The following is a 24,703-nucleotide window of genomic DNA, read 5'->3' as shown; positions in this document are numbered from 1 at the left end:
AAGACCCAAGAGAATATTTTGCTGTAGTGTGTTATGTGAAGTTTTGGAGACTGTATCAGTAATACATACCCTAAGTTTTGATAGGACCCTCAACGCCATTATTTTATTATTCCCGGTTCCCAGTGGTAGCTCCTAATGTCCTGGAGCACTTCTTTGATTTTTATCCCTTTCTTTTCATTTTAGAGGACAACAACTATACGCCACAGGCTGCAGTGCCATTGGATTCTGAAACTCATGGAGGTGAAGATGTTGCAATATTTTCCAAAGGTCCCATGGCACATCTTTTCCATAGTGTGCATGAACAAAGTTATATAGCACATGTCATGGCATATGCAGCATGTTTGCCACCTTACAATGAATGCCCACCGGAACGACTAAAGAATGAAGCATCACATATAACTAGAAAGACAAGCCTGCTCTATATGTCTGGTGTGTGGCTATTATATTTTAATCGGTGGAATGTGTAATATTCTTTCTTTGGAACACAACACCCACACTAAGGATGGTGTTTTTGTCTCTTTATTTCATAAGGACGCTGGACTATTAAAAATACCTTGATGTCACTGCTGTAAAGACAAAGGAGACATATTAATTGTAATCAACGTACAAAATAAAATCGACCTAAAAAGAGGACACAAAATATGAAAAGTTGGATGTAGCCTTGACTGTGTGTTTAAAGATCATTATATAAAAGATTCAGCATTGAGTAGACTAGTGAAACGTATTGAACCAATACAAGTTCAGGAACATGAAGCTACTGTCCAAATGCCTGTGGTTGGGTGATTATATGTAGTTTTCCTTCAGTGCAAGGGGCAACAGTGCTGTTTAGCACACAGGACAGGGGCTTTCACAGGATCAGGAAAGCCTTTGGTAACTTTAAAGTGCGGCTCTGCTATGAGAAAACTTTGCCATGTGAAAGCCCTACTGTGTGCCAATGTGTTGCAACTGTATGTGTGTCCTGCCGGCAAGTGTTGGGTGTTATGGACTTTGTGTTGCCAGTATCTATGCTTTCATATGAATATTCTTAGACGGGCATACATAATAGAATAGGAGGAAGATATTTTTGCTGTGAACTCTAAATTAGTTTTTTTTGTAAACTTCAGGACCAATTAATATTTATTTAATAGAGTTATGGTTATAATATTACAATGGTCTTCCCAGAAAAAATAATATTGTGACTTGAGGGACAACTGTACAATACGAATGTTAGACCAACAGGACTCTTGGGGATTAAACTGCAATGGAGTCAAAGTAAAAAACCCAAACCTAAATCATTCCTTTCTCCGTATCCATCTTCATTAGGTTATGTTGGTTGCCACCCACCTTTGTCACATGCACCTGTTGGTGTACTGTTTTGCAGTGTCATTTAAATTTTTCTTGTCATATTATGTACAAGTAGAGATGCAGATCAAATATATCAGAGTTTTTTTTTTAATATAGCTTCCTTATTTGTTGCCTTTTCTTTTGACAAGAGTGAAGACAGGTTGTGTAAAAATGGAAAACCTTCAGCTGATGTTAGACTTTTCTATTTTTTGTTTTTGTCAGTACTGAAATAAATTCAATTGTAGATTGTGGTACAATCTGGAAAGTAGAAAAATAGTGAAAATAGATGGATTTTAAAATAGTATTAAAGGGAATATCTTATGAATTTAACTTTAGTTTAGTTAATTAGATCTAAGTATGTAGAAGAGAAATAATATAAATATTGTAGCTATTTATATTTCAATTTCTGTGTTACCTGTAAAGACATCTGCAAAGAATGGGAGTTAATGGACAGAAAAATGTCAATAGACTAATACTGTCTCTAAAAAGAAATAGAATACAGCCCGTCCACCAGGGACCTGGTACCAGGGTATGGCAAAGGAAATGCATACAGAGCATTACCTGTGTTTATAGTGTTACTATCTTGCTTTACCTATATGTCAAGTTGTTTTTATATGGGTAGTTACATAAAAAAAAAACAAAAACAACAAACACAAGCATTTGTAAAAACATATGGTCTGTTCTGGTTCTTTGGAATGTATAAGTCATATCTATGGGATCTCCCTAGCTAAATGATGGGATCCAGCTAGTTTGAATGATGTGAATTACAGTTCAAGACCTCTAATGTTTGATAAAGACAAAAAAAGAACCCCAAAAAACAACAATACATTCTCAATAATGTTTGTGTTTGATATTCATGATGTTGTTGATACATAGGTTGAGGATAATGAAGTCCCCAGGATAGGCCATTAACATCTGATCAGTGGGGGTCTTAGTCCTTGCCAAGAGTCGGAAGCCCACCTATCAGATATTGATGACCAACCCTAAGGCTAGGTCATCAATTTGATCTCTCCTGATAACCAATTCCTTATGATGATGTTCTTGATGGTTTGATGTTCATAATGATGTTGTTTTCTAAGAATGATGTCAATTTTCTTTCAAACTGCCACTGACTTTATCCAGACTTCCATGTTGTCTTCATTTTTTTATATAAAGGACTCTGCAAAGAAGCAAAAGAGAAGATGTTATAACTTCCTTATCAGTTTAAGCCCTATATAAATCAATGCTATCTGTCAATACATCCACTTTATTTTTTTGATCATGTTACGAACTCTATGGCTGTGTGAAGCAAGTAGTTTGGAGCTCTTTGTCATAAAAACTGAGCACCAGCCCCTATAAAAATAAAATTTGGGAACGAAAATAAAATAATGTTCAAAATTGGATTTTAGCAGAGAGGGAAATGTGGCAGGCTTATTTTCTTACTTATATCTAACATGCTAACTTCTGTACAATTTACTGATATTCTATCACAATCTTACTCAATGCAATGTTAACTATATACTGACGTGGTTCTAAAGATGTTTATCCTTAGTTGCCACATAATTAACAATCTTGTATGGCAGTCACATTATTACCTAGATTAAGGATTACGAGTTCACGAGGCTCATCATGCTGTTAAGCTTTTAGCTTCTTACTAGAGATAAAGAAAGAAAAAAAAGATTTAACCAATGATACTGTACAGGATATAAAGGGCATGTTCCATGACAACTTTTTTTTTTACCTTGTTAGACTGGTCATAAAAGTATGATAGTCGGAGGCATGACTTCTAGGAGCCCAAGTCCCTCTCACCGGTTGCAGAGTTGGTCACGCTACTCTACTACACTATACTTTTCTACTCTACTCTACTCTGCTTCTCTATAGAAATTAATGGTATTGTTTCGAAATCGTCCTATTCCTTTGTATAGAGAATAGCCGTAGAGTAAAAAAAAAGATTGTTGTCATGGGACAATTAGAATATTTTAGAGCAGAATAAAATTACTCCTGTCAATCACTGAGTAGGACCACCCACTGGACTTAAAGCAAATCTTCAGTCCAAAAAACAAGTTTGACTATACATTGGAAATGTATGGTCAACTTCCCTGCTGCCCTGCTCCTGAATGATCTGGCCTGTGTTCCGGATAAACATGTTCCGCTCTCTCTAAGGTGCCGCAGTATCAGACTTCACTATGAAGAGCATTTTTGGAAGTCTGAGGCACGCCTCAACTTCTTCCAATGCTCACTGATGGACCAGGGTTAATTACATCGGCACTGCTGAACACAGCGCCAACACAGGGGCCGTCGTCATCAGCTGGTCTATCGAAGGGCAGAGGAACGGGTGGGGACATGTCTTAGACTTCCAAAGAAGCTCTCCATAGCAAAGACTTAGACCGCGGCAGCCATCTTGGAGGAATGAAAATGGGGCTTCGGAATGCAGGAACGGAGGCCTGTTTAAGTCCAGTAGGAGCAGGGATTCAAATCAATAAATGACAAATTATACTAAATATTTATCAACAAAAATATATATCAATGTTCTCAGCTCCTCCTGCTCTATAACATGCTGCCCGCGGATCACACTGCTTGTTCAACGTGATTGGTTCTCTTCAAGGAGTATTTTAAGCCAAGACAGAAAATATAATTTGTGGTAACAATTCAGTAGTAAAGAAGCTGAAAATTATTTCGTGTGATCATGGCTCATGAAAACTAATGGTTTCATCTCAGTGGCGGACACAGACTGCAAAAGGCCCCTGTGCAGATAATGTGCCAGGGCCCCCCCCCCCCCCACCCCGCAAACTTCTCATGGCCGACGGTCCGCTTTCAGCTGCATCGCTGGGTCTCCTAAGTGACCCAACAATGCAGCACTAGCAGCCGGGGCGTCACTAAGGCTGGGTTCACACACACACTATTTACGGACGTAATTTGGGCGTTTTAGCATTGAATTACATCCGAAAATGCGGCTCAAAAGCGTCGGAAAACATCTGCCCATTCATTTGAATGGGTCTTACGATGTTCTGTGCCGATGGTCATTTTTTTTTACGCGCCGCTGTCGAAAGGCGGCGCGTAAAAAACTGCCTGTCACTTCTTCAGATGTAAATGGAGCCGTTTTCCATGGACTCCATGGAAAACCAGCTTCAATTACTTCCGTAGTGGACGCAGCAAAAGACGCCTGCACATGCCATTACGGCTGAAATTACGGTGCTGTTTTCTCCTGAAAACAGCACAGTAATTTCAGCCGTAACAGACGCTGCCGTGTGAACATACCCTCAGGGCTTAAAATGTCCGGGAAATAGCCCCAATACATATGTGTCCGCCCCAAAAAAAAGTGTGTGTATAGGAGACAGCATAGCATATCTATAGCACTACGACCCTATAAACTATGGATAGGATTAGATACAGTGGCTGAGCAGACAGTATCACACATGATAGGATTAGATACAGTGGCTCAGAAGGCAGTATCACACATGATAGGATTAGATACACAGCTCAGCAGACAGTATCACACGATAGGATTAGATACAGTGGCCCAGCAGACAGTATCACACATGATAGGATTAGATACAGTGGCTCAGCAGACAGTACCACACATGATAGGATTAGATACAGTGGCTCAGCAGACAGTACCACACATGATAGGATTAGATACAGTGGCTCAGCAGACAGTATCACACATGATAGGATTAGATACAGTGGCTCAGCAGACAGTACCACACATTATAGGATTAGATACAGTGGCTCAGCAGACAGTATCACACATGATAGGATTAGATACAGTGGCTCAGCAGACAGTATCACACATGATCGGATTAGATATAGGGCCCAGCACAGTATCATACATGATTGGATTAGATACACAGCTCAGCAGACTGTATCACACATGATAGGATTAGATACAGGGCCCAGCTCGCTGACATTGCGGCTCCAGCGCTGGACCCAGGAAAGGTAAGAATAATAATTTTGCTTCTTTATGTGTTACTGATTATTTTTGTGTGTTTGTGTTTTTTTTACAGGTTCGGTTGTTGGACTTCGGATACGAGGACTTCAATGACGGCGTTTTTTTTATTCTCAATAAAATGGTTAATGAGGGTTGTGTTTTTATTTCAATAAAAAAAATTTCTATGTGCTTGTATCTTTTTAAACTTTATTATCACCGCCTTAGTAATGGCCGCTGGCTGATTGACAACCTCCATTACTAAGGCGAGGCTTAATGTTAGCCGGTGCAGAGTCTACACTAACCCCCATTATTACCCCGGTACCCACCGCCACCAGGGGTACTGGGAAGAGCCGGGTACAAACCAGTACCCGACCAGCTGTAGTGACGGGCAGGCACCGGGGTGGCCGCAGGCTGGTAGTATTAGGCTGGGGAAGGCCAAAAACAGTGGCCCTTCCCACCCTTGTAATGCTGCCTGCTGCTGCTGTGTTGTATCTGGCTGGTTATGAAAATTGGGGGGGACCCGACATCGTTCTTTCCAATTATTTTTTAAATGACGTGGCGTCCCCCCCATTTTCATAACCAGCCAGATACAATAAAGCAGCAGCAGCCTAGCATCACCAGGGTAGGAAGGGCCACTGTATCTGGCCTTTCCCCTCCTGATAATACCAGCCTGCGGCCACCCCAGTGGCCGACCATCACTACAGATGGTCAGGTACTGGATCGTACCCGGCTCTTCCCAGCACCCCTGGTGGCGGTGGGTACCGGGGTAATAAAGGGGGTTAGTGTTAGCCTCTGCACCGGCTAACACTAAGCCCTGCCTTAGCAATGGATGCTGTCAATCAGCCGGCGGCCATTACTAAGGCGGTAGTAATATAGTTTAAAAAAAACCACAAAGACATAGAAAAAATATTTTATTGAAATAAAAAAAAAAAACACACAACCCTCATTAACCATTTTATTAATAAAAAAAAAAGCTGTCATCGAAGTAGTCCTGGAATCCGCCGTAGTCCAACGACCGAACCTGTAAGAAAACACACAAAAAATGATTAGTAACACATGTGTTAGGGTATGTGCACACACACTAATTACGTCCGGAATTGACGGACGTATTTCGGCCGCAAGTACCGGACCGAACACACTGCAGGGAGCCGGGCTCCTAGCATCATAGTTATGTACGACGCTAGGAGTCCCTGCCTCGCTGCCGGACAACTGTCCGGTACTGAAAACATGATTACAGTACAGGACAGTTGTCCCACAGCGAGGCAGGGACTCCTAGCGTCGTACATAAGTACGACGCTAGGAGCCCGGCTCCCTGCAGTGTGTTCGGTCCGGTACTTGCGGCCGAAATACATCCGTCACTTACGGACGTAATTAGTGTCTGTGCACATACCCTAAGGCTTAGATACAGGGCCCATGTGTGATACTGTCTGTGGGACCCTGTATCTAAGCCTACCACAAGGTAGGCTTAGATACAGGGTCCAGCAGACAGTAATCTTATACAGTATAAGATTACTGTGTGCTGGGGCCCTGTATCTAAACCTACAGTGTGGTAGGCTTAGATACAGGGCCCAGCAGACAGGATCACGCATGGGCCATGTATCTAAGCCTACCATGTGATTGGCTTAGATACAGGGCCCAGCAGACAGCATCACACAATCTGTGATCCTGTCTCATGGGCCCCCTAAGCCTGCTACATCGTAGGCTTAGGGGTTGTGCAGTCCCTAAACATTGATGGCCTATCCTCAGGATAGGCCATCAATAGCTGATGTGTCGCCCGGGACCCGCAAATCAGCTGTTTTGAAGGGGCCGCAGCACTCGTACGAGAGCTGCTTCCCCTTCATTTCACTACTCGCCCACACTGTGAATCGCCGAAACCGATTCACAGTGTGACCGGAATGAAGTGACAGGAATGAAGGGGAGCAGCTCTCGTACGAGTGCTGCGGCCCCTTCAAAACAGCTGATTGGCGGGTCCCAGGAGTCGGACCCCGCCAGTCAGGGCTATCTTACCTTCCTCTTCGGCCGCGGCGGGAGTTCTGTCGTCTCGATGCTGTGCGCGGCGCATAGCGCTGTGACGTCATGTGCTGCGCACAGCGCCTGACGTCAGGACCTCCGCTGCGATCCGGAACCAGGAAGGTAAGTAAAGTATGTTACTATAGTAACAGGGGCCCGCGGCCCGAGTTACTATAGTAACTTTTTATTGATGTGGTGCGGGGGGCCGTGGGCCCCCCTGGCTTCGGGGCCCGGTCGCAATTGCGACCGCTGCGACCCCTATAGCTACGCCAGTGGTCCACGGGCCTCTGTCTCAGTCCTCAGCATCGCGCAGCTGAGAACTGAGTCGGCCAGCAGAGGAACGGGCCCCCTTCCCACGCGGGGCCCTTGTGCAGCTGCACCGGCTGCACATGCGGTATGTCCGCCCCTGTTTCATCTAGAAGGAGAACATTGCATAAGTTCATCCCATTTTATCTTTATCTACCTCTTGCTTTTCATGTCCAAACAGAAAAAGAATGAGTGGACATGCATCTGCCTAGAACTAGCCGTCTTATTATAATAAAAAATAGCATCATTAAGTCATGTCAACAACCTACCAAGCAAAGAAAATACTTGCCAAACTAATTGCTTTTTTATCACACCTGAAAAAAAGATAAGTTGATTAGAAAATCTGCATGAAATCCAAAGTGCGTTACCCTCAAACTTTAAAGGGTTATTACCAACTTAAACATTTATGGCATATCCACAGGATATGTCATAAATATCTGATAGATGTGGGTCACCGGACCCTAGCCCCACCTGTCGGCTGTTGCATCCATGCGAAGAATTAATGGAGCCATGCGGCTCCCTCCATCCACTTCAATGCGAACTACGGAAACAGCCTAGCACTCTTGCATATACACCTCCAACCAGGAACTACAAGGGTTCTTTTCTACCATCTAGTGGTGGATTTTATGTACTGCTCCACTCAGAATACTTGAGAGAGAACACCGGATCATCGTGTCTATTTATTGGCAGCATGTTTTTTTGTGAACATTAAGGACAGACGCCTGAAACTCTAATTTTAGTAGACAAACTTGATGTCATTATAAAACAACTCCAGAGAAAAAGTGTGCCAAGCCTTACTGAAGAATATATATGTCAAATTAAGGCAAACTTTACCAGCTTCTGTCTGCCAACTAGATACCTGCCATCTCTCTTCCTCCTTCACTTCATCCTCAAAGGACTCAGACAGGTGATCAGCTTATATGTACCCATAACATCATAGTGACATCACCCCTATGTAAGATATGTTAGACCCCCTTTGGTGTAATAATTACAACAACTAGCAGCTGCTTATAAATTATTAGACTGAGCATACGGAAAATAAAATGTCTGGAGTAGCCTTTGAAAACCTGTAAATGTGGATTATTCTTATATATCTCAAAAATTATTGAATCCCAATTTCCCATGGCAGTAAAAAGGACACATTTTTACATGTACAGTTAGGTCCAGAATTATTTCGACAGTGACACAATCTTCATGATTTGGGCTCTGCATGCCACCACATTGGATTTGAAATGAAACAACTGAGATGCAATGTAGACTTTCAGGTTGAATTCAAGGGGTTCAACAAGAATATCCTGTCAAACGTTTAGGAATTGCAACCATTTTTCTACACAGACTTCTCATTTCAGGGGGTCAAAAGTAATTGGACAAATTAACATTACCATAAATAAAATGTTTTTTTTTAATACTTTGTAGAGAATCCTTTGCAGACAATGACTGCCTGAAGTCTGGAACCCATGGACATCACCAAACCCTGCGTTTCCTCCTTTGTGATGATTTGCCCGGCCTTTACTGCAGCTGTCTTCAGTTGTTGCTTGTTTGTGGGTTTTTCTGCCTTAAGGTTTGTTCTAAAGAGGCTCTGTCACCACATTATAAGTGCCCTATCTCCTACATAATCTGATTGGCACTGTAATGTAGATAACAACAGTGGTTTTTATTTTGAAAAACGATAATTTTTTACAAAGTTATAAACAATTTTAGATTTATGCTAATTAGTTTCTTAATAGACAACTGGGCGTGTTTTTACTATTTACCAACTGGGCGTTGTGAAGAGGAGTGTGTGACGCTGACCAATCAGTGACCAATCAGCCTCATACACTTCTCATTTTGCCAGCCCATTGTTACAGTGTGATTGTGCAGTGAAAGAAGCTGGGCTGGAACAATGAGAAGTGCATGACGCTGATTGGTCACTGATTGGTCAAAATAAACAAAATGAGCCATCTTGGAGAATCGGTCCACCACCACCCAGACTGTACTGCATCCAGCAGAGGGAGGCAGGTCCGTGACAAAGTCCATAGCAATATGTTGCCAGGGGGCATCGGGCACAGGCAGCGGCTGGAGCAGGTCAGCCGGTTTGGAGTGGGCAACTTTACTTGCTACGCACACCGTGCAGGAGGAGACAAAGCCTGTGATGTCTTTGGGCAGCGTGGGCCACCAAAACTGATGGGCAATCAGGTCTCGGGTCTTACGGGCACCTGCGTGACCTGCCAGTTTGGAACTGTGTCCCCAGTGGAGGATTCATCTTCTGTCTGCCATACGCACAAAAGTCCTCCTCGGATGTCTTTAACTTGCAGAGGGTTGACAGGGATGATGCAGGATGGATCAATGATATTCTGTGGAGGCTCCATAGTGTCCTCTGTCTCGAACGACCTGGACAGGCATCGGCCCCCACATTCTTGTCGGCCGGACGGTAGTGGAGCTCAAACTGGAACCGGGCAAAGAACAGCGACCACCTGGCCTGATGTGGATTCAGTCGTTGGGCCATTTGGAGATAGGTGAGGTTCTTGTGGTTCGTGAATATCAAGATGGGATGAACTGCACCCTCTAGGAGATGTCTCCACTCCTCCAGAGCCAATTTGATGGCCAGTAACTCCCGATCCCCAATCGAGTAGTTGCGTTCTGAGGAAGGGAAGAGTTTAGAGTAATAGCCACATACCATTGTCTTGCCCTTGGAACCTCTCTGGAACAGGAGTGCACCAGCACCGACAGAGGAGGATACACCTCCAATGAGAACTGTCGAGATACTTCTGGATGATGGAGGATAGAGGCTGACGTGAAGGCACTCTTCAGGCTATTAAATGCGGATTCCGCCTCAGGAGTCCACACCTTGGCGTTCATGCCTTTGTTGGTGAGGGTAGAGATAGGAGATATCAGTGAGGAGAACTTTGGAATGAACTGTCTGTAGAAATTGGCGAATCCCAGAAAGCGCTGTATGGACCTCAAGCCTTGAGGGCGTGGCTATTCCAGGATAGCCGTTATCTTCTCAGGATCCAACTTGAGGCCCCAATCTGAGATGATGTAGCCCAGGAAGGGTAGAGCATTTTTCTCGAACACGGACTTCTCCAACTTGGCGTACAGGCGATTCTCCCTTAACCACAGCAAAACTTGACGGACATGTCTCTGATGAGTCATAGGATCTGGAGAAAAAAATCAAGATGTCATCAAGATAGACCACAACACAAACATAGAGGAGGCCGCGGGAGCATTACACAGGCCTAAGGGCATTACTAGATATTCATAGTGTCCGTCACGGGTGTTAAATGCCGTCTTCCATTTGTCACCCCGTCGAATCCGGATTAGGTTGTAAGCCCCGCGCAGGTCTAGCTTCGGAAAAATCTCTGCTCCTCGTATGCGATTAAACAGTTCAGAAATCAATGGCAACAGATATCTATTTTTTACTATGATCTGGTTGAGAACCCATTAGTCGATGCAAGGACGCAGAGAACCATCCTTTTTCTTGACAAAGAAGAACCCGGCTCCTGACGGGAAAGAAGACTTCCGTATGAAGCTCCTCTCTAAGTTTTCCTTAACATAGGCGGACATGGACTGAGTCTCTGGCAAGGAGAGAGGATATACCCTACCACGGGGAATGAATGCACCAGGAATCAGCTCGATAGGACAGTCATACACCCGGTGTGGAGGCACCGTCTCCGCCTCCTTCTTGCTGAAGACATCCGAGAACGTGGAATAATGGCAAGGCAATCCTGCCAAGGACTGAGGCAGAGGAGGTTGGGCCGAATGAATCTGTACCAGGCAGCGGTTGAGACACTCGGGACCCCACTGGAGAACCTCTCCAGAATTCCAGTCCAGGACTAGGGCATGTATTCAGAGCCAGGGCAGGCCCAGCAGCACTGTGTTGACGGCTTTAGCCAGGACAAAGAACGAGAGAAGCTCGGAATAGAGGGCTCCCACTTGGAGCCTCAGTGGCTTGGTCACAGCTACAACCGGGTCTGGCAGAGGTAGTCCATTCACTGATGTAACCATCAAAGGCCTCTCCAGAGGGGTTGTGGGCAACTGGAGAAGATCCACCAGGTCTCTTCGAATGAAATTAGCAGCAGATCCAGAGTCCAGATAAGCAGAGACGCGGTGCGTTTTTTCGCTGGACACTATGGTCACGGGAATGGACAATTTAGACAAAAGTCCTTCTTCACTCAGGATTGTCTCTCCCAGCAACCCTAGGCACTGAGGCTTTTGGGGGCACAGACGCACAAGATGGCCTCCGCGGCCGCAATATAGCCAGAGTCCAGAGGTGCGTCTGCATTGTGTCTCCTGGGTAGACAGCTTAAACTGGTCTGTCCTCACAGACTCCTTTGGAGGATCAGCATCTGAGGACAGAAGGGGTTGCAGCAAAGTAGGAACCGGGCTAGGGAGTCTTCCCTCCCGACGAGCCTCGTCCAGGCTCCTTAAACACCATGCAAAATGTCCGTAGGATCCCCGGGAAGTCACGGGTCTCTGGTCCTTGTCTCTCCCAGATAGGGTTCGCTCATGCAAGGGCCCTGCCAGTGAGGAGAGAGACGATGAAAGCGACCATTGCGCCATCGGTCGAAAATGCCCTTGCATACAGGCTAAAGCGGATCTGGCACTGGTTCAAAAATCCACGACAGGTCTTCGTGTCTCCATCATAGCGGTGAGGTAGCGGTAAATAAAATCGGGGATTAGCACTGCCAGGAGGTGTAGTCGGAGGCTCTGTACTGCCAGGAGGTGTAGTAGGAGGAACGGCAGCTTGCAGATCCAGCCGATGTGCAATAATGTTCAATGCCTGGAGGAGTTGGTCCTGTCGAGACCGGAGATCTAGCGTATCTGCCCGCATCTCTTGTGACGTCATCATGGTCTTGGATTGACCAGCGGGATCCATGGCCTGAGATTACTGTCACGTTGGGTACGTGGACCCACCGGGCTGTACCGCCTTAACGGTATGGCAACTGGCCAACAGGACACAGATCAAAGTCTATAGTTCATATAGGTGTTCCTGTGGTAGCTTCAGACAGTAGTGAGGCAGGCTCAGAAGGGACTTTGGCATCAGGCGTGGTGTAACAGGGCAGGCGTGGTACTCAACACAGCATGACTCCAACTCAATACGGCACTTGACCACGATAGCAAGGGATACAGGTTACAGGTAGCAGGAACGGGAAACACTGGGAACTGGAAGACACTAGGAGACTATTTGCAGGGACAAACTAGGATAACGACAACAAAGCTCAGGCAAGGCAGGAAGGGGCTGGGCCCCTCTTATAGTCCAGGGGCTAATTTCGCACTTTAACTTAGGTGCGCACGCTGGCCATTTAAGAGCGGGCACGAGCAACCTACGGGACCCAGCCGAGAGAAGTGGAAGTGAGCGCTGGCGTCTTCTGAGGAGGAGATGGGGGCCAGCGCTCACAGATCCATGGCTGCGGCCGTCAGGAGGTGAGTGAGGCTGACGCCCCGCGGCCATGGGCATGGCAGTCTGTTTCCATCAAGTTGGGCAACTGCGATTTCATCTGCGATACCGCCACAGCGTTTGCAACATTGATACATTTACCTCAGGTTGAAGGACTGTTTTGCACTGGGTGCTGTGTTTGTGTAACTGAACATATAAGCGGTGAGATTACAAATCGCCTTTATTATACTTTGGAAGGACATTTCCAGATTTGTACCGCTGTTTTTGTCACCTGCTCCATTGTGGTATATACTAATTCTTAGTTGTCCATATCCAAGTTGAATATATAAAGTCAAATTAAAGAATTGCCGCTTGTTCGGTTCCTGTGGTCTGTTGGCTTATATTAGCACATTGAGTCTGTTCATTGAAGTCTCTATCTGGATGACCCTGGATACAGACTTTGCTTTGCTTTTTTCCTGTTGCTAGTTTTAAAGCTTCGGCTATTCATCTATCATTTATTATTTTTTATCTCTTTTCGCCAAGTCGACTGTCCAAAGGTGAACTGTATCTCAGTGCTCTTTGGCAGAGAATTAGTGACACACCGCCTGAATAGTCTGGTTTAACAAGTAGTGTGGTGTGTTCCAGTGACGTCATGTGGGTTGTTTATGAAGTACAGGGTGATGGCATATTTCTGTGTGTTTAACAAGAATTAACTTATCTTGAAGGGGTTGTCTAGAATGAGAGAAAAGGATCTGCTTGTTTTTTTTGTCCAGAAACAGCACCACTCTTGTCCATGGGCTGTATCTGGTATTGCATCTCAGCTCTATTCACTTGCATGAGGCTGAGCTGCAATACTAGACACAGCCCATGGTCAAGTGTGGTGCTGTTTGTGAAAAATATCCATATCTTTAGTTCTAATTTTAGATAACCCATTTAATACAGCAAGAAGATAGTGGGAGGCTGGAAACTGTATCTCAGTTGTAGCTTAGCCCTATTCACGGAAATGTGGATGATCTGAAATACCAGACACACAGCATGGATCAGGGTGGAGCTGTGTCTGGTAAAAGCTGATGGGTTTGTGGCACACCAGCAGTCTGACCCACAGTGATCACCTATTGATGCATATCTTTTTTTTTTACTTTGTGCCACTTTGGTATCTATCACATACTACTAAACCTCAGTTATGATCTTGGGAATTCAAGATTATGTGCTGTTGGTCATGTTGCGCATCTAGAAAATAGTTAAAAGACAGAGATTAAAAAATATAAGAGCTTTATTCAGTAATCCCGATGTACACAAAATGAGGGTTATACAATCATGCACTCTGGACTGCCAGTGAGTCACCCAGACTGTACTTTACAACTCTTAATGCATTGTTCTATGCAGGGTGACATCAATGGTACATCATTTACATACTGCGGGTTTCAGGTATATACATGCATTCCAGTTTGGCAAGGTAAATGTGAAAGAGTTCTTATCCATAAAACACCTCTCCTGCAGACACTGCAGAGATATCATATATTCATATATTAGTAGATTGTTCCATTCTTAAAAAATATATACTTGCTGGTTAGAATATGTTCACACTTGTATGTGAGAGGAGATACAAAATGATTTCCGACTATGTCTACTCAATTTAATCAGCAGGAACGTCAACTACTACTAATACCTTACAAGAGCCAATGTAAAAATAAGACATTTATGAATTGCTCCCTGACATTAAAGAGGCTCTGTCACCAGATTTTGCAACCCCTATCTGCTATTGCAGCAGATAGGCGCTGCAATGTAGATTACAGTAACGTTTTTATTTTTAAAAAACGAGCATTTTTGGCCAAGTTATGGCCATTTTTGTATTTATGCAAATGAGGCTTGCAAAAGTACAAGTGGGCGTGTTGAAAAGTAAAAGTACAACTGGGCGTGTATTATGTGCGTACATCGGGGCGTGTTTACTACTTTTACTAGCTGGGCGTTCTGACGAGAAGAGCCGTGTTCTCGAGAGATCACGCTGTGTCATCACTCACAGGTCCTGCATCGTGTCGGACGAGCGAGGACACATCGGCACCAGAGGCTACAGTTGATTCTGCAGCAGCATCGGCGTTTGCAGGTAAGTCAATGTAGCTACTTACCTGCAAACGCTGATGCTGCTGCAGAATCAACTGTAGCCTCTGGTGCCGATGTGGCCGACACGATGCAGGACCTGGGGCAGGAAGTGAGTGACGTCACAGCGTGATCTCTCGAGAACACGGCTGTGTCTGCACTGCCAGAAGCTGGGCGTTCTGAAGAGAAGTGGATGATACTTCTCGTCAGAACGCCCAGCTAGTAAAAGTAGTAAAAACGCCCCGATGTACGCACATAATACACGCCCACTTGGACTTTTACTTTAAACACGCCCACTTGGACTTTTGCAAGCCTCATTTGCATAAATACAAAAATGCTCGTTTTTTAAAAATAGAAACGTTACTGTAATCTACATTGCAGCGCCTATTTGCTGAAATAGCAGATAGGGGTTGCAAAATCTGGTGACAGAGCCTCTTTAAAAACAGACAATTTGGATCAGAAATTGGATATTCAGGTATACGCTACCGGTAATGGGATTAAGTAGTTATAAAACTGATGCAAAAAGATGTAACACACAATACCGTGAAGCGAAAGCCGTATCATGGCCAGCACAACCAGATATCATTTATTAGTACAACTGGACAAATGAGATAAAATCATTATTCTAAATCTAGATGTTTATTTATTTTCTTTAAAAATATTTTTTGTATTTTCTATTGTCCATGTAAAAACTATGTGTAAACTTACTGCTCAGTACCAGTTCTCTAGAGGAAAACTGTTTAACAATAGAGTATATGTTTAAAAACCCCTTCAGTGTATTTTAAAATGTGAGAATGTTTTAAATGTCTAACTCATTTGTCAAGTTCGGAGTTTGAAGTTAAGGAGGATCAGTCACCTTCTGAGGGCAGCATAAAGTAGTGACAGAGACACTGATTTTAGTGGGTCACTTATTCGTTACAGCGTAGTAGTGTAGGAGAACTTACATGTTAACTTGCAGTGCGCAGCCATCAATGCAGGCAATGAATCCAATGATATGTGCACAGTAACATTAAGAAATCTGTCAATCAATGGCTGGAGGTAGGGGAGCGTGAATTTCATGCATATCATTGGACTCATTGCCTGCAACGACGATCGTTTGGGCGATTATCTCCCAGTGTAAAAGGCCCTTAATGCCCTAACACGCACATAAACACATGTTGGCTGCTGGCCAGGGTTGAAGCACATGATCTATCTATCTATCTATCTATCTATCTATCTATCTATCTATCTATCTATCTATCTATCTATCTATCTATCTATCTATCTATCTATCTATCTATCTATCTATCTATCTATCTATCTCATATCTAATGTTGGCCTTTTTACGGCATTTTTGTGGAAAGGGATGTGGCTTCTCAAAAGGGTAAGGCCCTACAAATTTATTATTTTACACCAGCAAACTGCCATAAATTATAGTGGTTATGTGCGCCATCTACAAGCTGACAAGCTGATGTAGATTTCACTCTGCGGGGTGTACGAAGGCAAAATAATTTAATGAAATTAATACTCACGTCACCGCTTCTCTTCTTCCCCACAGGCCCCCTCCGCATGACGCGGTTCATACGTACTGGCGATGGGCAGTCTCAGGACGTTTTATGTGACGCAGCACTGATGACGTTGAGTGCTGCGTCACATATGAGGCCGTGATGCTTCTCGGCGTCAGGACCTTGTAAGAGCCGTGCTAGAATGTTGAGGGGACCAGGAGGGGAGAAGTGGTGAGGTGAGTATGCTTTTTATTTTATTTTTTCTATCTTGCTACAAGGGAAATGCATGGCACCTGGCTGCGGTTGTTGCGCCATAATTGCAGAGCTTGGCCAGCAGGCACATGTAACACATTTATTAAGAAGTGATCGGCTCTTAATAAATGTGTTTTCATCTTACTCCAATGCTCCTTCTATTAGGACTGTCGTATGAAACGCCTGTCTTGATACATTTCCCCAGTGAGTTAAAGTTCATGCGCCAAGTTTTGAACAAAACAAGGCAAAGCAAGAGAATTCTACCACATATTGAGTGGGTACTATACCCATTTTCAGTCAAATGCAGTGGTGTAGCTATAGGGGTCGCAACGGTTGCAACTGCGACCGGGCCCCTCCTTTATCCAGTATTCACTGTGCCACAAGGGACTCGGCGCAGGCAGGTACGATGTAGTGACGTCATAGCACCTGTCTCCGCCAGGCCACTCACAGCACAGTGCAGAGGAGGAGAAGGATACATTATACTGTATGGGGGCATTATACTGTATATGGCAGCTATGGGGGGTATTATACTATATGTGGCAGCTATTGAGGGCATTATACTGTATGGGGGCATTATACTGTATGGGGCAGCTATGGGGATCATTATAATGTATGGGGGCATTATACTTAATGCAGAAGCTATAGGGGGCATTATACTGCGTGGGGCATTATACTATATGTGGCAGCTATGGTTGGTATTATACTGTATGAGGGGCATTATACTGTATGGGGCAGCTATGGGGCATTATACTGTATGGGGGCATTATACTGTATGGGGCAGCCTTGGGGGCATTATAGTGTATGGGGGACATTATACTGTATGGGGCAGCTATGGGGGGCATTATGTTATATGGGGCAGCCATGGGGGCATTATAATGTATGGGGCATTATAGTGTATGGGCAGCTATGGGGGGGCATTATACTATATGGGGGCATTATACTGTATGTGGCAGCTATGGGTGGCAATTTACTGTGGGGGCAGATGTAGGGGCATTGTACTGTGGGGGCAGCTATGTGGGGCATTATACTGTGGGGGGAAGCTAAAGGGGCATTATACTGTGGGTGCAGCTATGGGGGCATTATAGAGTGGTGGTCAGCTATGGGGGGAATTATACTGTGTAGGGGCTGCTATGGAGAGCATTATACTGTGGTGGTCAGCTATCGGGGGCATTATACTGTGTGGGGGCAGCTATGGGGGGGCATTATACTGTGTGGGGACAGCTATGGCGGGCATTATACAGTGTGGTGGCATTATACTGTGGGGGCAGCTATGGGGGGCATTATATTGTGGGGACATTCATTGAGTCTGTCGGGCAAGGCAGCTGAGCATAGGCATGTGCAGCGGTCTGGTGGTGTTGGGGAGGGGTAGGGGGGCTCAAGCTGAATTCTTGCACCAGGGCCCATGAGCCTTTAGCTACGCCCCTGATCAAATGCAATGTTAATTATATTCAGTACAAGAAGATGATGATTGAAGTGTCTTTTTAGAAGGATAGTGATATTATAGAGTGAAGGTAATGATATACTGGTGCATGGAGAGGATAATAATGTAATGTAATATATAAACATAAACAGCCAATGGCATTAGGAGAGGATGATAATACCTATAATGATGTCTTATTATGACAAGTATGTTGTAAAACATAAGAATAATGATCATAATTACATAATAGTACAAGAAGATGATATGATGAATTTAATTGAACTGGTATGTCTGGACATATTGGGGAGCATTGTAAATTATGGTTGTGGAGACTGTCATAGTTACATTCATTTTTTTTTTTTATTGTAAACATTGTATTTGTTTCTGCTTGCTTTTCATTGATTTACTTCCATTGTTTTAATAAGATCAAATATTTCCTTTAGATTTCATACTATGTATATGCTGACTTCTAGGACCGTACTACCTTTAGGGACCATAACAGACAGGGTAACCTGTTAACATTGTGGCAATAATAGACGATACATTGTTTTCCTTTTAGGCAATTCTCTAATTGCATACAGGAAAACTGGCCATGCAGAATGGTGCCAACAATTGGATGGACATAAACAGATATAATGTTTGCATTTAACACAGTTCAGTAACTAATTTTATTCTAACAGCAACAATATTCTCATATTTAATTGGAATTGTACAGAATGATCTGGGTTTGAAGGCATGGGCAAAAGATAAAAGAAAGGCTCAAAAAGCTAAAAGCATTGGGTCCTTACCTAACCACAGTAGTCATAGCTTTCTTTTATTAAGGTGTCCAATGGTTAAGAAAGCAGACTAATATAATACAAATCAACTGTGTTTATAGAGGATTGTGAGAATATTCACATAATAAAAATAATAGTTTCATGATTACATTAATGTAGTTTAGCCAATATATAACATTATAAAGTAAAACAGTAATATCATTAGATATCATACTGTATAACAAACAATATTTGGCACCTTCACAAATATATGATGTGATACATGACAGACAATGACAGATTAGAGCAGTGAATAGAGAATATGGAATATGCTGGTGAATAAAACAATTCTAACACTGCACTTGGCACTACAGGTTCCTCAGTATAAAACTAAAAACGCTCAAAATATCTTCAAACAACCTTTTTTTCAGTGGATGGTAACTACATTAATCTGCTCCAAATCGGTACAATAGCTAAAAAACTGTGGTTAACATTCCAGCAACATATCATTCACTCTTGTCAGAAAGTAATATTTCATTCTGCAAATAAACCATTGGGTGTAAATATTACCTACATAGTATCGGTGCATGAGAGGATCTCTGTAATCTATCCTTTGTAGAACTAAAGGGACATGGTACCCTGCATTAGATGAATGCAAAGCAGGTGGTTACCATCTGTGGATGTGGGAAACCTCTTTACCCCATTCTGGGTGTAAGGGGCTCAATATCGATGATGGCTTCAACAAGTCCTTCTTAGTAGTTGCCAAAGGATCAGTAACCAGTCTTTGCATGTGTTCAGGCTTTGGACTCATTTGTTACCAACTATCTGTTCTTTTTGGAAAACATAAAGGCTTATAAATCTTCAAGGTTGGCTGTCTATGGCCCCAGCCTCTGCTGTTGGTTGAAGGAACATTCCATTATTTTAGGTTTTCAGTGTCCTAGTAGTTCATTGTCTCGCTGAGTTAAGGATAAACCAGTCATCTTTAAGTTTTATTACACCATTGTATGTGAGAGTCATTGTCCCAAAATGATCTGGGGGTAATAAATCCATAGTGTGAATGTAATTTTTCACTGTCGTCAGGAAATGATCTTCTGTGTATGTCAAGAAACCAGTGAACCATACACATTAGGGGGTGACAAGGACCTAGTAACCCTTTGTCAGTTAGTCTAGAAGGCACACTTAGACATTCTTCTCCTGATTTAGACACAAGGAGCATTTGTGCTGTGGTGGAGCTAATATTAGCAAAGCCCTCTATGGATCACCACACAGAACATTTCTGAACCGGGTTCATGGGGGAATTCCTCGGACAGTGGAATACTCTCCCAAACTCTTCAAACTGAGAGACGCTGCCCATCACCCTAAAACAGAAGCAAAAATGTGTAAAGTAACAGAAAAATAGGAAGACAGAGACATTTAGAGCTGGATTGGTAATTTAACTCTTTGGAATTGCATTGTCAACACACTGTGGAAGTCTAATCGCTCTTTTCATGGTGGGTTCTCTAATTAGGTAGGCTGACAGTAGGGAACAATTGGAAGAATACTTAACTTTTGAAAGTGTTAATGTTCAGATGTAGAAAACTTTAACTTGACTTTTCAATGGCTTTTGTTGTGTTACGTGTCAATTTAAAGTGTGCTGCAACTGTGTATTTAACATAAGTCTCAAAAACCAGTAGACCAACATGGTTTAGCTTTGAAAATGTAATATTTATTGCTTTCAAGTGGCTACTATACATGTATGTTTATGGCAGGATTAAGCTAAAACTTTCGACTTTTTATGACAGATCAGATGAATGATCAGACAATGATCATAAAAATGATGTATGTGTGGTAGCATGTACAATCCATTTACCCCAATCCTTGACTAGCAGGAGGAGAGGTGGTGAAGGAAGAAATTATTCGGTCTGAATGCTAGAAATCATTGAGTTTGTTTCTGATAGAACTGCTATAAGCAAGCATGGACGTGACTTTTGAGCCATGAATCTTCATTGCAGTGTGGATCTTCTAATACACTTATGTTTATCTCCTCTTTATAACCCTTTTTGATGGCAAGCACACTGGGAATTGAATCATATCAATGTTTTAAATTGACTATTAACTGCTATTTTGATAAACAAGATGCAAATAGCAATAACATAATGTGAGTAATCATTGGGATTGTAATGAGGACGGAGATGACACATTCAGTGGGATGCGATCAGTTACAAGTCATTGTGTATTAGTCATACCGGTAATGTTCAGGAGCATGTTTGTCCGTCAAGACTTGCAGGTATATAGACTGAGATCTTCTCTTTATACACCAATTCTAAAAAAAAAAAAAAAGGTTAAAGTAAACATAATAATTATCCCACTTGTGTTTAATATATAAACAGAGAATATAATAACTAATATTTGATTCCAAAGGAAATGTACATAAAGTAGAGTATACCCATTGCCAAATAGTAACCTACATTATGATACTTCCATTTCTTTGAATAGCGGAATTATTGTATAAAGCTTAGGTAGAGACACCATCTTGGTAAAGTAGCGTTCCCCAATGACATGTAATATAATGCCTTATAATCCATCAGTAGAATTCAAGTGATCGTAGCACAAAAGGTTAGGAGATGTGCTATATTTTCAACCCAGGAAGTAATGAACTTCAAATATTCCCATAACTAATATTATGGTCCCAAAATTGCTATTATGGGAAGAAAGGCGTTCTGCTAATAATTTAATATTTTACTAATATTGCAAACACATAGGGGAATAAAATAATTGTCTCTTAGTTGGTGTAGGATATATACCGTTCAGCCATAACATTAAAACCACCTGCCTAATATTGTGTAGGTCCCACTCGTTTCACCAAGACAACTCTGGCTACGATGATAGGTGGAGTCTACCTGTATTCGACTTGTTTTACCAGCATATCCAACAGATGCTCAATCGGATTAAGATCTGGAGGGTTTGGAAGCCAAGTCAAAACGGAACACTTTTCATGTTCCGTAAACCGTTCATGAGCAGTTTTTGCAGTGTGGCAGGGCACATTATCCTACTGAAAAAGGCCACTGCCATTAGGGAATATCATTGTCATGAAGGGGCGCACTTGGCTACGTAGATCCAAATGCAGCAGACTGCGATGCACTGTGTACACCTTTCTATTATATCCAGCATTAACTTTTTCAGCAATTTGTGCTACAGTAGCTCTTTTGTGGGATCGGATCAGTTGGGCTAGCCTTCAATACCTAGGTGGTTCAATGAGCATTGGACGCCCATTACCCTGTTTCCGATTCACAAGTTGTCCTTCGTTGGACCACTTTTGGTAGGTACTAACCACTGCATACCGGGATAATCCCATAAGATGTTGTGAAACCTGTTGTCGACTCATTACAATTTGGTCTTGTTAAAAACGCTGAGATCTTTGCCTTTGCCAATTCTTCCTGCTTCCAAAACATTAAAGAGGTTTTCCCATAAAAATAATGTATGTCATAAATGTCAGATATCAGTATGTGAGACTAGACATGGATTGCACATCCACTTGTAATAAATTGATCTACTGTATAGCTGCTAGGCAAAAATGTATAAACATGAACGAGGTACTTTGTTAACATTTTGATCAAATTTTATAAGACCACATGCCACTTCACAGTGACCTCTCAAAAAGTGGGTCCATACTCTACTGGTTGCATTACCGCATGGCAGTCGCTGCCACTGCAACACCACTCCTGCAGAGGTAGCAGCCCAGAGGCCCAAAAGCACCCATGCTGTCAGACCATGGCAAGCCTCCTTGGCTCTGAGCCACAACCCCTTGCATTTGACTAGCAGCTATAGATCAATGTATTACAAGTGGATGTGCGGTCCATGTCTAGTCTCACATACAGATATTATTATACAGTGTATCCCCCTCAGTTTATTTTGTTTTACTTGGTACCAGCACTCCACATATCTGGCACAGGTGATTTTAATTAGGGAATGACCTCATAAGTGTTTCTTCTCTGGCCCGTGCTCTCAGTTGGCCACTAGAAGCGCATGGAAAGGTGAGCTTGTTCAATCTGTTTACATTTTGTGGTACTGTGTGGTTGTGTCTGTCGCTGTGGTGCTGCACTTGTGGGGTATGTGGCTCAGAGCCAAGGAGGCTGGGCGTGGCAGCATGGGTGCTTTTGGGCCTCTGGGCTGCTCCCTCTGCAGGAGTGGTGTTGCAGTGGCAGCGACCACCATGCGGTGCTGCAACCAGTAGAGTAGAGACCCACTTTTTTGGAGGTCGCCGTGAAGTGGCAAGTGGGCTTAGAATAGAATTTGTTAAAAATGTTAACATAGAACCTCGTTCATATTTATACATTTTTGCCTAGCAGCTACAGATCAATGTATTACAAGTGGATGTACAGTCCATGTCTAGTCTCACATACTGATTTAAATGGCAGATAGATGCGGGTCCCACCTCTAGGACCCGCACCTATCTCTAGAAGAGGGTCCCCTAATCCCGGTTCTAGCTTTTTGTGCTCACGCTGCCTCCCGGCCACTTACGGTAGCTCGCATGCTGCGCTGCTTCCGTAACTGCCATTCACTAGTATGGGAGTTACGGAAACAGCATAGCTCAGCGAGGTAGCTGTTTCCATAACTCCTGACCATGTCCTGACCATATAATCAAGAAGTGGCCGAGAGTCAACGTGAGCACAAAAAGCTAGAACTGGGATTAGGGGGCCGTGTTCTAGAGATAGGTGCGGGTCCTAGAGGTGGGACCCGCATCTATCTAACATTTATGACATATCCTGTGGAGATGTCATAAATGTCCTTCATGGGAAAACCCCTTTAACTTTAAGAACTGATTGTTCACTTGCTGTCTAATATATCTCACCCCGTGCTAGGAGTCGTAACCAGATAATCAATGTTACTTACTATACCTGTCAGTGGTTTTAATGTTATGGCCGAACGGTATGTGTGTATACATACTAGTTCTTCTCAATGAATAAGAATATCATCAAAATGTTTATTTATTTCAGTGATTTAATTCAAAAAGTGAAACTCATATTATATAGATTCATTACACACAGAGTGATCTATTTCCAGCATTTTTTTTTTCTTTTAATGTTGACGTTTATGGCTAACAGTTAATGAAAACCCCAAATTTAGTGTCTCAGAAAATAAGAATAATATATAAACCCAATTTCAAAAAGGATTTTTATTACAGAGATGTACGCCTACTGAAAAATATGTACAGTATATGCACTCAATACTTTGTCAGGTTCCTTTTGCATGAATTACTGCAACGATACTACGGGTATCCACATCCTAATTTGAGGAAAGGTTTAGGAATTACAGCTCTTTAATATGTAGCTGCCTCTTTTTCAAGGGACCAAAAGTAATTGGACAATTATCTCAAAAGCTATTTAATGGGCTGCATGGGCTATTCTGTCGTTCATTCATCATCAATTAAGAAGATAAAAGGTCTGGAGTTGATTCCAGGTGTGGCATTTGCATTTGGAAATTGTTGCTGTGAACCCACAACATGAGATCAAAGGAGGTCTAAATGCAAGTGAAACAGACTATTGTTAGGCTTAAAAAAATGAAGACTGGACGTCCTCGGAAGACAACAGTGGTGGATGATTGCAGAATCCTTTCCGTGGGCAAGAAAAACCCCTTCACAACATCTACCTAAGTGAAAAACACTTTCCCGGAAGTAGGTGTATCAGTATCTAAGTCTACCATAAAGAGATGACTTCATGAAAGCAAATACAGAGGATTCACCACAAGGTGCAAACCATTAATCAGCCTCAAAAATAGAAAGGCCAGATTAGACTTTACCAAACAACATATAAA

The 24,703-nt window shown here is 42.9% G+C and overlaps 2 protein-coding genes across 2 annotated transcripts in view; one reads left to right on the top strand and one right to left on the bottom strand.

The window, feature by feature from the left end:
- Positions 1-467, top strand: part of ALPI (alkaline phosphatase, intestinal) — a 43,695-nt gene extending 43,228 nt beyond the window's left edge. The window contains exon 11 of the mRNA XM_075864111.1: positions 184-467. Within this exon, the coding sequence (XP_075720226.1) occupies positions 184-467 (284 nt within the window). The remainder of the gene's footprint in view (positions 1-183) is intronic.
- A 19,002-nt stretch (positions 468-19,469) lies between these two features.
- ECEL1 (endothelin converting enzyme like 1) overlaps positions 19,470-24,703 on the bottom strand; it is a 104,274-nt gene continuing 99,040 nt past the window's right edge. Inside the window, exons 17-18 of the mRNA XM_075864110.1 lie at positions 21,136-21,212; positions 19,470-20,268 (exon numbers count right to left, since the gene is read on the bottom strand). Of these exons, the coding sequence (XP_075720225.1) occupies positions 20,169-20,268; positions 21,136-21,212 (177 nt within the window). The 3' untranslated portion in view covers positions 19,470-20,168. The remainder of the gene's footprint in view (positions 20,269-21,135; positions 21,213-24,703) is intronic.

The sequence above is a fragment of the Rhinoderma darwinii genome, chromosome 4, assembly GCF_050947455.1.
Source record: "Rhinoderma darwinii isolate aRhiDar2 chromosome 4, aRhiDar2.hap1, whole genome shotgun sequence".
Lineage (NCBI taxonomy): Eukaryota > Metazoa > Chordata > Amphibia > Anura > Rhinodermatidae > Rhinoderma > Rhinoderma darwinii.
The sequence above is the reverse complement of the archived record's forward strand: the minus strand, read 5'-3'. Positions and strand labels throughout refer to the sequence as shown.